The 13,436-nt window shown below is 40.1% G+C and overlaps 1 protein-coding gene across 1 annotated transcript; it reads left to right on the top strand.

Annotated features, from left to right (window-relative positions):
* The first annotated feature begins 431 nt into the window (after nucleotides 1-431).
* LOC104426601 (coiled-coil domain-containing protein 115) lies at nucleotides 432-4,286 on the top strand. Its single transcript, XM_010039706.3, has 7 exons — nucleotides 432-594; nucleotides 1,452-1,661; nucleotides 1,979-2,096; nucleotides 2,397-2,558; nucleotides 2,773-2,828; nucleotides 3,384-3,471; nucleotides 3,704-4,286. The coding sequence occupies exons 2-7, from the start codon at nucleotides 1,485-1,487 to the stop codon at nucleotides 3,796-3,798; spliced, it is 696 nt and encodes a 231-aa protein (XP_010038008.2). The 5' UTR covers nucleotides 432-594; nucleotides 1,452-1,484; the 3' UTR covers nucleotides 3,799-4,286.
* The last annotated feature ends 9,150 nt before the right edge of the window (nucleotides 4,287-13,436 follow it).

Below are 13,436 nucleotides of genomic sequence, written 5' to 3' on the forward strand. Positions count from 1 at the left end.
GCGCGGCGACGCCGAGCCTCGCGGGGGGCGGCGACGCCGGCCTCGCCGGACGGGCGAGGCGAGCCTCGACGGCCGGCCGCCAGCCATGGCCGAGGCCGGCGCAGGCCAAAGAAAAAGAAGAAAAAAAGAAGAAAAGAAGAAGAGAAGAAGAAGAGAGAGAAGAGACGTTTTTGTTCTTTTGTTTCTCCCAGGAAGTGTTCTTTTTCGGAGTAAACAACTTTTTTGCTTTCTTTTTTCTCGTTTCTATTTTGTTGTGAACAAAAAAAAAAAGAACAAAAACGCAACCAAACGCGTTTCTGTTCCTTTTTTGTCCCTTTAACACTTTCCGTACAGAAGTGTGCCGGAAACACTTTTTGGAGTGTTTCCATGCACACCCTTAACTTTACTGAATTTCGTACCGTTCGATGCGGACGGTACCGTTTTGACTGAGCTAGGGAAGCAGATGCCTCTCAGATCCCCCAAATCGGAAGAGCCACCTCCCCTCGCGCCCGCCATCGCTCGCTCCCTCCTCCGCCGAACGCCGCCGGTCGCCGGCGCTTCGACCGTCGTCCTCCCGCCGGTTCGCCCCGATCCGTCCTTCCACTCGTGCATCAGGTACTCTCTCTCTCTCTCTCTCTCGCTCTTCCCGACTCACGATCTCGCGCCGGCTCAGTCACAGTGACAGAGCGGCTGGCTAGCTCGCGGATTCGCTCGTGTTCGGCGCGCTCGATATCGTCGTTTCTCTCGGTCTACATATGCATCTTCCGTTTCGATAGCGTTGAATTTCTGGGGGATTGATGGAAGGACGTTAAAAATTTCCTCCGTGATGGCTCTCGCCAGGGATTCGGGTACCGGAGAACTGGAATCGAACGAAGTTGAATTTGGATGGATTTTAGAATTTCGATTGCACTTTGGTTAATGATTAGTCTTGTTTTCCTGAGAGATTGCTGATTGTTGCGGTGCGGGGATCGGAAAGCCGGTGCATGTTCCTTGTATTTTGCACCTGTGTCTGTCTTGGAGTAGAAGCTACACTGCTCAAAGTCTGTTTAGAAAGGTTTACTTGGAGGATGTTGTACGAGCAAAACTTTCGATTTCGTTAATCCTCCAAATGGGTCCTTTTGAATTATCACAAGGCCGTTGCATATTTATGCGTACGATGCCTGCGGGGTGGGGCTCAGGGCTTATCAGGGAAGAAGTGAATGGGAACCATGTAATGAGAAGATGAGTCTTTAAGATTTTCGTGTTCAGCTTAATTGAAAAGGTGGAAAATTCTTCATCCATTCTCCGCTGGAATATGCTGCTTCCTGTTCACGTGACAGCAACGCTCCAGCTAATGTACCTACCCTTTTAGCTATCTAGTGAATTTCCCATTGGTAAAGCTAAAGCAGGCTATTACATGCTAAAAGTTGGCTCACGGAAGGTGCTTTTACTGACCCTTTCCTAATTACTTGTCGTTTTTATCTGAGTCTCAGCAACAGACTTCGGCTCACAGCCTTGGAAGCTCCATGGGAGAAGGGGAGGCAACAGTAAGTGTTGAAATTGCTGGTCAGAATCAGCATAAGGATGAAGGAGGAGAAGTTGGCACTGAACCAATGAATCAGAACCTTAATGTTTTAGAATTCCTGGATTCATTGGACAGCTATCTTATCCTCATGGATTCTTTATCCTCGACACTTCGCCAGGTAAACTGTTATCTCTCTCTCTCTCTCTCATATATCAACCACATGCATCTACATATATATATTGATACCTGTATCTTTATATGTATATCCTAGACTTCGTACTTGGTATGTATAGTTTCTCAAAGTTTGCATTTGCAGTATTGACTTTTTTGTAGCTTTTGGCTTTTCACGCAAAGATCTGCCAATTATATTAGAGTTTGATTTTACAGACTTCTGGATGTTGAATTTCTATCCATCTACAAGTATCTCTATCTGTAAGCTTTATGGTTGTCATCATGCATCTTCATTTCTGACCCTTCATGTTTGTGGATATCTAGGGGTGGTTTGAATTGGCTGGTGCACGACATTCCATGGGTGCTTCACGGATCAATAGTGCTCTATTGGACCTGAAGGACCATTCTGCTGCTACACACTTGCATGCAAATCATCATGACTGTAAGAGCTCTCTCTCTCTCTCTCTATTATTCATAATGTGTGTGTTTATACTTGCTTTTCTTCATTTATCTGCTCTGTAAGAGTGACAATTTAGCGTGAATCCTAGTGGGCTTTAACAGAAATACTAGTGGGCTACTTGTTGTTTGGAGATACGTTTCAATAGCAAATCTAGGGAATTGTTAGATAATTGTGTAGCTTTTGGGGCATTTTTAGAATACATGTTTTTAACTAGCAATTGGCCAGTTCCATGCATACTGGTTTTTTATATAGAACTGAAGTTTCTTGAATGGATGACTGCAGTTGAATCCACTGCAAGAGAGCCTCTGTTTCACCTGTGTAAGTGGGCCTCATCCGTTGATACCCAAGAATGTTGCTCTAGTGAAGATAAAATTGGCAAGGAAAAAATGCAGGAGAAAACTGATGGTACACAGATACGACGACGTGGCACTGCTGCATCTTCTGGTAGTGATATGTTTTTTGTCTATGAAATATATGTCGAACTTAGCAATCAGAATATGTTAGCTAGCATAGGAAGCTTGCACTGGTTAAATGTCAATGATGTTACTGATGGATATGTGAACTCAGTTATTCCCCAGCAATTCTGGGTAATTGTTAGCCCTTATGCCATTGAACTCCAATGGTGTTGTGCTGTTATTTACCTTCCTACCATGTGAAGAATTGCAGGAGAAAGTGTCGAAAGATGGAGTTTCTCAACCAGTAGTTAACAACATGGTGAGTTCTACAGATTCATTTCAGTAAACTAATGGGCTGACTCAATGTGAGATTACTTGGTTTTTCGATTTTCTTTTTCTGCCCTAGTGCTTATCTTGCAGCAGTCCACTCACAGCACTTGAGATACAGGCAGTTGCTTGTTATCTTTGGTGGAGTTGGCTTCCCAGGGTTTCCTGTTATGTATTTGTTAATGAATGCAGTCTTGTTAATATTCTGATATTAGCTATCCTTTATGGCTATTTGTGGATGGAGGGAGAAATGTCAGGGCTGTGAGAACTGGGAGAGTCTACTATTGAGTAAATAATTGATCTATATCATTATTCACACCTTTTCTTTGTTAGATGTGATGTACTGCGTCTCATATCTAGATATCTATATGGGTGATATATCCTCTCAATGAGGTTTGGCTTTACCCTTGAAAGAAAAAAGCTCTGATTAGCTGTGGGTCAGTTTATATTACTTATTGTCAGTGAATGAAAGGATCCATTAAAACCCAACATTACATTCTCACATATTTGCTTTGGAAGAAGTTATAAATTTTGTTCCACACTGTAGGTCCAGAAGGAGCGAGCCAGATCGCTCTCTGTGTTTGGAACTCTAGTATCTCCAAAGCTTCGAGCTGCTCAATTTTCATTTGAAACAGGTGCTGAATCTCTCTTTTCTCTCCATGTTCCTGCTCATTTACCTTTCTTACTTGTTCCAATTCAGCTTTGCTTACCAAAAAGAACCAAGAAAAAAAAAAGTACCAGCCCTGCTTCATTACATCATTGTTTCTTTTTTTCCCCAGCTACGAAATACTTAAAGATATTAACGGTTATTTGTGTATGACTCTAATTTATGGATAGCATGTTTCTGAAATCCATAGTTTGTTGCAGCATTGGAGACACTTGTACAGATAGCAAACATGCGTTTATCTATTCTATCTACATTTGATGAAGTCAAGAAAGAGTTGGATGAAATGAAGCCATGACTTGTTGACCGCTTGGCCTTTTATGGTATATGAATGAGTTTACTACAAACAGACATCAGTTATCTTAACATTCTCCACATGTATACATACGAGAACACCATCCTTGAGGAAGAGCACTGGCAGATTGTTCCACTTTAAACTTTATCTCGAGTCAAGTTGGGATCATGCATTCAGTGAGAATCTGTGGAAATTACTGGAGGTAACCAAGCACTAAAGCACACGCATTCTTAAGAACAAAGGAGCTGAGGTCCATATATCATTGGAAAAGAAGTTCTTTTTCATTTTTGTGGATGTTGCTCATGCTCTTGAGGAACTTGATAAACCTGAGGATAATTGTATTGTTGAAAACTTAAGAGAGCGCAATGTTTATGTAGCTCTTCATATACTTAGATCATTTTGAATTATGAGGAAGAGAGTTTTCTGTATGTGACCCACCTGACCATGTACTTCCGCGTTTGTTTCTGATTTAATATATTCCATTTCCGCTATGTTTGAGTAGCACTAACGTCAAAGACAGTATATCCAATTAGAAGGTTGGGCCAAGTGATGAGTTGTGATCGTAAAAGAGAATTCTCTAGTGTTTCTTGTCTAGCAAGTTCCACGTAAAAGTGATCGTATTGAACCTATCTCTAGAGGTCCACCTTGACCCATGACCCAGAAGCCTATTCAAATCAGCAACAAACGGTCGAAGTTGTTTGCCGTAACCAATGAAGTGTTTTTGTAGAAATTTGATGCTGTATGCTCATACGCATGCCGATTAACTCTTGGTGATCTCTCTCTCTCTCTCTCTCTCAACCATTGACATGCTTTTAGCACACAGGAGAGTCAAATCAACCTCAGGAACAACAACGACGGAACAAATTCATACGTTGTCTATAACCCTCTGTAGAATGTATTTTCAGCGGGCCAGCCATGTTTCGTTTCAAAAAGACACATTCAACGAGTTTGGCCTCCGCTGTTCCTCGTTCTTATCTGGCAGACAGTACAATAACCTAGGAAAGGGGAAAAGTCTTGTCGGGCTGGATTGAATCGGTCCCAATTAGTTATGTTAATGATCATACGCGGACGATCTTTTATGCTGAATTGGGGACGACAAAATGGAAAAGAAAATTCCGAGAAATCTTGGCGGTCAAACAGCCTGATGAGCTAAGCCGTGTCTTTAGACTGCTTCTTGGGCTTAAAAAACTATGGTACCCTCTTCTGCAAGCACTCCAGTCCATGTAGACATTGAGAAGCTTGTATTAAAGAATAGTAACATATGCACAGCGGCATTCTCATGAGCTGTCCTCCAGTAAAGTAGGGTCGAGTGCATTTGGTGCGTGTGAGTCCGAAAGCTAAGAGGTGGGATTTGGTAGAGGAACATATATGTTACCTCCAAAGGAATGGTAAAACTTTGACGGGTGGGTAAACTCGACTTTAGACCGGGCGTACTAAGTGGAAACTATGCTTGGTAAATTTAGATTTTTACTTAAAGGAGAAAAATAATAATATTTTACTCGAAGACAATCTGATCGTACACTGTTTATGGCCGGAGACGACAATGCATCACATATCAAATTGAAAACGAGAACGCTCTTTCCACCGACCCCCAATGGCATTCTCCATTGTGCATGGGACGTGTTATGGCTTTTTTGTATTCCGCTTTCAAAGCCTGAATTTTTCCTCTATACGTGTTTGAACCATTCACATTCTCCGTTCCCATAATACTTTTATGTTGAACTTTTTCTCTTTTTCAAAGTCAGATGAGATGTAATCTCTTACTACCGTCCGGTCAATAACCAAAGCCCAGTCTAGTCATAGAGATACCCCGGTTCTTTTGCTAATAAATAGCCCGCCAACCCCAGACCGCAGTCCCATACACGTTCTCATCTTCATTTTTTTGCTCATTAACATTGCCCACCACCGAGAACAAGAGATCAGAGAGAGAGAGAGAGAGAGAGAGAGAGAGAGAGAGAGAGAGAGAGATGATGATGATGAGGTTCTCAAGGTCAGGTTCCATGGCTGTGATCATGCTACTCCTCATGCTCATGGGGTCGATGATGGTGCAACAAAACGAGGCATGCCGGTTGCTCGGCGAAGAATCTTGGGCCCGGCAAGGCAGTCTCCTCCTACAGGGTCTACAGAAGGGTCCGGTCCGCCCCCCTGGAAATGGGTGCTCCTACACGGGGGGCGGCGGAGCTCCCTGCACGACCACCCGGAATTTCGCTGCCGGCCACGCTGTGGGGGTGGCTCCTCCGAATGCGTACCCGAATGGCTTGCCTCGGTTTGGCGTGACGACCGATATTAAACGAATGGTTCAGTCTTGAAGTCATATCCATCAGTATGCCATCGTTTGATGCTGTATAAATTCACAGGAGTTCATCAGTAGCTGGTAGAGAAATTACTGTATTGATAGCATTTCATTTTTTTTCTTTTTTCCCAGCAATTTGGGATTCAAGGCTTCCGAATAATTGTGATGTAACCTATTCGCACATACATAAAGAAAGTGAATTTTTTTTTTTTAAGTACTCTTTTGAGCTTTTGTAGCCGCAAAGCTATATCGTGCCATAGACGTAGTTTTGCCATTTGCTCTCTCAAATATTTGTCGGAGGAAGGTTGCAACCAACGAATTGGTTGAATAGGGTTTGGGAATGGATGGTTCTTAATTCGGATGGTCCGAGATATCTTCTCCTACACAAGTGAAAATTTATGATTGAATTTGTGCCGTATGATAGATTTATGATTTTTTGGATAATTTTCCCTTTATCACTAAGGAGTTAATTGCATGGGTGTCCATTCCAAAATGATCAAAATAATCCTACTTTTTGAGAAATTTACTCCAAAAAAAAAAAAATCATCTAACCCATCTCTCCCTCCCTCCCTCCCTCCCTCCCCAGTCGCTATTCTCGTTGCATCCCCACCACCACCATCCTCCTCCCTCACTTCCTTCCCAAAGGTAGAGGGAGCTTGTGGTGGTCACAATAACAATATAGGCCAAGTGCAATGTCGGATCTGATGTCACGACGTCCTTTACAAGGTAGTTGCTGAAAAATCACACAACTGTTAGTAAAATACTTGTACTGCCACATAAAATACACTTACAAATGCGACTTTCAATAAATCACCTGTTTGTCATACATTTGTTGAACTTACAGTAAAACACACGTTGGTTTGGAGTAAAGCTAAGTATACATATATAAACCTACGCCATACTATACTTGTCTATACTATTTTGATGTTAAGTTTATTTGACATCTTTTCATTAGTCAATTAACAAATCAAAAATATTTTAAATCACATCATATTTACACAAGTGAACACAACGTTATTTTGACATCATTCGATAGTACGTAATAACAAAATTCAATTATTGGTTATGATTTTTTTTAAAAATATTGCACTTAAAAATATCTTTATTTTTGTATTCAAGTAAGCTCATACTCTTCCATTCTATTACATTGATGTCAAAATTTTCATGTAGCTTTAAGGAAAATGATAAATTTCACGTATAGTATGATATTTAATCCGAGAGCGAAAGAGAGAGAGAGAGAGAGAGAGAGGCATGCTGACAGTAGCCGGTGGAGTCATGTGGCTCGGGCATAGGTTGACGGTGACTGCGATTCAGAGGTCTATTGGGGGAAATGGAGTCGTGCGGTTCGGGCGTAGACTGATAGTGACCGCAATTCAGAGGCTTGTTGGGGAGAGAGAGAGAGAGAGACAGAGGAGGCGGGTCCACATTGGCGGGTGGAGTCATGCCGTTTGGGCATAAATTCCCGGTGACTACAATTCAAATTTTTTGGGTTGCTGTTGTTGAAGTCCATGCGTCTGGGCTCGGGACTACGACAGAGTTGCCTTATGGGGATAAGCCACCAATGACGCCAAAGGTGGCGTTGGCTTTTTCCTAGGGCAAAAGGCGTTCTTTGATTTTATCAACTTCTCGCTCTCTCAAAATTATTTTCTTTTTTCAAATTCTTATTTCCATTCAGGTGGGATAAAATTATCCTGCCACGAGGGTTGAGATAAGTTATAAAAGATCAAGTCAAACTTATTCGGATTTATCCAAATCCAAACGTGTCTCCAAATATCGGATAAGATAAATTGATGTTTTATCCATGTAACTAAGCATGGCACTTGGATTTCTTTTGAAAAAAAGGTGGGCTCAGCAATTATGAAATATACTTAGATAAACCCTTAAGCTCAAGCTACACGGTCCGGTCATAACTAGTGATTTCATTAGGTATCGGACTATCAGTAGAGTAATGAAGCTTCCATGTATAAGACGGGTTTTGAACTTCTCCAACCTTACGTTCTATGAATCTCAATCTCCTCCACACCACAATTGTCGAAAATCCAAACCCATGGAACATGTAATATCGGACTAAGCAATTTCAAAATAAATAGAGGACGTCCTCACTAGACATTTCACACTTATCATTTAACTAAGGTTGTCAAATGGGTGTATTGGATCGGGTTTTGAGTGGGTTGAAAATGGTGCGATCCAATTGATCCATTTACATGCAATACACATCTAGTGATCCATAGGAAATTTGACCCATTTAATGAATACTTTCATATTTAATCCGACCTATGAAAATTCATATCCATCTAATTAACCCATTTTAAACTCTTCATGTGTATATGTTATTTAAATAAAATCATTATTTTGACTAAAAATATTGTATAGGATTTTCAATTTTTGTATTGATTTACAATGAAGAATAGGAAAAAGTACTTGGTCGTGAATTTATAAAATTACAGCAACAAATAACTATTAGAATTTTAATTAAATGAAATGTAAGATATTGAAGAAGAAAATTTATGGTGACCGTGGATTGCAAATGACAAGAACTAAGGTTAGAATACTAGATAAAAATAACAATGTCAAATGCAACCAAGGAAAGATATGTTGTTATAGCCTATAACTTTGGATGCAACTTACGAGATTCATAAAAATAGAAAATAATGAGGAAAAAAAGAAGCCACTTGATACTTTCAATTAAGGTGAAGTCAGATCCAACATTCATGTTAATGTTGTTCGTTCAAAATTGGCAGAATTGACACAAATATAAAAAGTTTAAAACTCTAAAAAAAATATTTATGATTGAATTAGTATAATTGCAATAAGTATAGGAATTTTTTAGTAATTCTTATTGTGAAAGTATACTTTGATTTGGATTGTTCATGATTAAATTTAGATAATCGCTTAAATGAAAATTCTTTTGCAAGAAGAAAATTTGATCGTACAACATCTATGGCCAGAGACAATACATCACATCAAATTGACGAAGAGATATTTTTGTGCCCTGCCTCCTTGACATAATCCATCATGCATGGGACATGCTGTGGCTTTGCTTGTAGTTTGCTTTCAAAGCCTTAACTGTTGTTCCATACGTGTTTGACCCATTCACATTCTTCGTTTTCATACTTTAATGTTTCCTCTTCATTCTTTATTCAAAGTCAAACATCGTGTAATCTCTCTTTACCGACCAGTCTTAAACCAAAACCCAGTCTAACATGTTCGAAGTCATAGAAACACCCGCGTCTTCTTGATTTATAAATAGCCCGACAACCTCAGAACACGGTCCCATTCATGTTCTCATCTTCATTTTTTGTCCACCACCGAGAAGAAGAGATCAGAGAAAAGAGAGAGAGAGAGAGAGAGATGATGATGATGATGAGGTTCTCAAGGTCAGGTTCCATGGCTGTAATCATGCTCCTCTTCATGGGGTCGATGATGGTGCAACAAAACGAGGCGTGCCGGTTGCTTGGCGAAGAAGCGTGGGCCCGGCAAGGCCTTCTCCCCCTACAGGCTCTACAGAAGGGCACGGTCCGCCCCCCCGGAAACGGGTGCTCCTACACCGGGGGTGGCGGGGCGCCCTGCACGGGCACGCGGAAGTTCGCTGCCGGCCGCACCGTGGGGGTGGCTCCTCCGAATGCGTACCCGAATGGCTTGCCTCGGTTCGGCGTGGCAGCCGATATCAAACAAGCGGTTCAGTCATGAAGTCATTATATCCATCGGTATGCCTGCTGGATGAATTTAAAGGAGCTTATTGGTAGCTAGCTAACAGAGAAAAATGATATCTCAGTCTGTAGAGAAATTCATGTATTGATTGCATTTATTTATTTATTTTCCCAACAATTTGGGATTTATGACTACCAAATAATTGTGATGTAACACATTTTCACGCAAATAAAGTGAAACTTTTCAAGAAAGTACTTTTTTTTTTTTAGTCACAAAGCTATCTCGTGCCATGGACGTAATTTTGCCATTTGCCCTCTCAAATATTTGTCGGAGGAAGGTCGCTTCCCCACCGCCCCCATCATCCTCCTCCCTTTGTCCCTCCTTCCCCAAAGATGGAAAGAGCTCGCGGTGGTCCCAAGTAACAATATACATCCAAGTGCAACGTCAGATCTGAGCTGCTGAATAAACACAGACTTGTTGGTAAAATGCTTGTACTTTCACATAAAATGCACTTAAAAGTTTGATGTTCAATACATACCCGTCTCCCATACAATTGCTGAACTTACAATAAAATACTCATTCTCTTGAGGTAAAGCTAATTATACACATGAAAACCATACGACATCTTATACTCGTCCAAAGCACTTCGATGTTTAGCTTATTTTATATCTTTTCATTAGTCAATCAAAAAATTGAAGATACTTTAAATCATATCAAATTTACAAAAGTGAATCCAACACCTATTTTGATTATCATTAGACAACACAAAAGAGTTACAAATTCAATTATTGGATACGATGTTTTCTAGGATATTGAACTGAAAATAGTTTTATTTTTATGTGCTGTTTTTTTTAATCTATAATGTAATTAAATAAACTCATAATAACATGATCTTTTGATTCTACTATATTAATGTTAAAATTTTCACATACTTTTAAGGAAAAGACGACGATATCTCTTTGACCATATTATTTCATCCAATTATCATTGAGAGAGAGAGAGAGAGAGAGAGAGAGAGAGAGAGAGAGAGAGAGAGAGAGAGAGAGAGAGAGAGTTCAAAGTTGACGGGTGTTTAGGACCCCACTTAAGCGCAAAGCTTTTAAAACCAAGCTACTTGGTCCAGTCAAAACTAGTGCTTGAAAGTTCACACTTTATTTATTTATTTATTTATTTGGTTTCCCTAACTTAGCAATTAAAATCTCCAAAAGCCATTTCGTCAAGTCCTATGAATCTCAGCGCGATAGTAAAAATTCCAAACCCCACCTAAAATGTAATATAGTACCAAGCAATATCAATATAAACATATGACGTCCTCACAAGACATTTCACGCAGGCCATATAAAATTGCTCTCATTAAACTACACATAGATTTTGCCAAACGAGAGGCGAAAAGAAAGAGAGATGAAGAAGAAGCTGCTGATGCTGCTGAGTTCATCAGCAGCATTCGCTTTGGTTTCGCTTCCATCGCTGGGGATTTGGTTACTACCAAATGAAGCTGGAAGGATGGCTCATTAAAGGCAAAGCTGATGATGAAGAAGCGGTGCAGGCTTAATTATCGGCCGAGGGGTCTCCTAGCTTTCCAGATCCTGCAATAGGGTCCGGTTCGTCCTCCCGGAAATGGTTGCAACCTCGTCGGCAATTTTACCTGCACTCGGCCCGCCCGAAAAATTGGAGGGAATAGATGGAGGAGTGGAGTTGGAGTTCTTACGGGTAAGGGATTGATTTTGACTCTAAGATTTAAGTAGGTATAAGTTTAATTAATGTTATATAAGCGAAAGTTCCGTTCTTGGAAAGAGTAAAATCAAGTTGTCCGTGCTGTACATAAGTACTTCAGAAAACCTGTTTCCCACTTTTTCCCTTGCCCGACATTGTTTGAAAAGCTAAACTAATAAGAAGGAATATGTTGTGGGTAAGTGGCACAGATTTTTTTTTTTTTTTTTTTTTTTTTAATTTTCTCTAATGGGCGTCTCATAAGTGCCCTTGAAGTTAGTTTCGCAATCCAACTTCATTACATATCAATCAACCAACGGCGAATGCGTAAATTATTGTTTACACCAGCACAGAAGCTAATAAAGACCATATACGGTTGAGATTCTTAATGCTCAATTCATATGTAGGAGAGTAGAGTTAGGACCGTCAAAATACATGAAAGAGAGAGAGAGAGAGAGAGAGAGAGAGAGAGAGAGAGAGAGAGAGAGAGGAGAATTCAACGCAATCCAATTTTTGACTTTTCTTCATTCAAAGAGACTTTTTCATTCATAGTCGTGTCACATGTTAAGCTGACATATGACAAATAGCACACCAAATATGACCCTTTTCCTGCCATATGAATATAGTGGAACTTCTTGTGCAGAGTATGAATAGCAAAATGACTTTATTAACAAGAAAAGGAAAAGAGAAGGAGAATATGGGACCCTTTTACTACGAGTTCGAAGCTATACAAGCAATTTAACCATGAAAGTTAGGAGAAAAAAAGATTAACAAGTTAAGACTCCATTTGTTTCATTAAAAATGAGGGACTTGGAAAATATTTTCCTAAAGATAAATCACTTGTATCACTTGAAATAATTAATCAATAGAAGTTATTTTCATTATCGATATTATTATATGTTTAAACATTTTTATAGATAATAAAAATATTTTTCATTTATTCATTTTTATAAGTAATACAAACGACTTTTTTTTTAGGGACATTTTTTCTAGATCATCTATTTTTCGTAAAATAAATGGAGTCTGAAAAATTAAGACTTGAGTGGATTAAACGTGCACTAGTGAAGTAATAAGCTCTATGCAATCGAGGAAACTGATTTATTGGTGTTAGAAACCCACGATTTTGTGGGTTATCAGCGTGAATTAGGAATTTAAACTGTTGGGCTCAAGGGAGCGGCAACTCATATCCTTGGAAATCAACGAGACCACATGTTCACATTCATGCTTGGTATGGTAGACCAGCAGAATGGTGATGTCGCGAAGGGTGGTCTAGGCGGCGAGGGGAAGCAGTAGTCGAAGTCGAAACAGAACTCGTCGCCGACAACGCTGAGGTCCTTTTCGAGTTTTCCGCGGATGTCCAGGTTGCGGAGGGCGGAGAGCGGTCCACTGGTGGGGTAGGAGAGAGCGATTCAGAGGGCGTGTCTGGTGTGTAGGGAAATCGTTTAAATTTAACCCAAAGTATGAATCCATTTCATGATTTGTGGATGGCCAGGCCGATCTTCGACCATCACCTTTACGCCCTCATCCATAATCCGACCCTCGAGCTCCCTCACTAACTCGACAACCTAGGCCATGGAGCTGTCCATTCTTCCAAGGCAACAATATAGAGAGAAAAAAAAATGCTAAAAATGAATGCCCGAGACAGCTCGAGCATGGGTTGAGAAATTTACACTATAAATAAATGAGTCAAAAACGAATTGAATGGGTTAATTTGGATCGAATTATTTACGATCCGACTCTATCCAACCCACCATTTACTGTACTTATTTCCAACCCATTTCCATCGCAGCATGGACCTTACAAAAATTCTTTACTTGATATATGGATCTTTAGATGAATGGTTGATAATCGAACCCATTAGTTGTCGGTTTTGATACCTAAAGCCTTCGAAAAATAAAAAAGTTAGTAAAGTATAAAATAAATTAATATAAAATGAGCTCTTTATGTTTTGTCAGGGCATTTGATATGGGTTTTTATAAAAGAATTA

Source organism: Eucalyptus grandis, chromosome 11 (genome assembly GCF_016545825.1).
Source record: "Eucalyptus grandis isolate ANBG69807.140 chromosome 11, ASM1654582v1, whole genome shotgun sequence".
In the NCBI taxonomy this organism is placed as follows: Eukaryota; Viridiplantae; Streptophyta; class Magnoliopsida; order Myrtales; family Myrtaceae; genus Eucalyptus; species Eucalyptus grandis.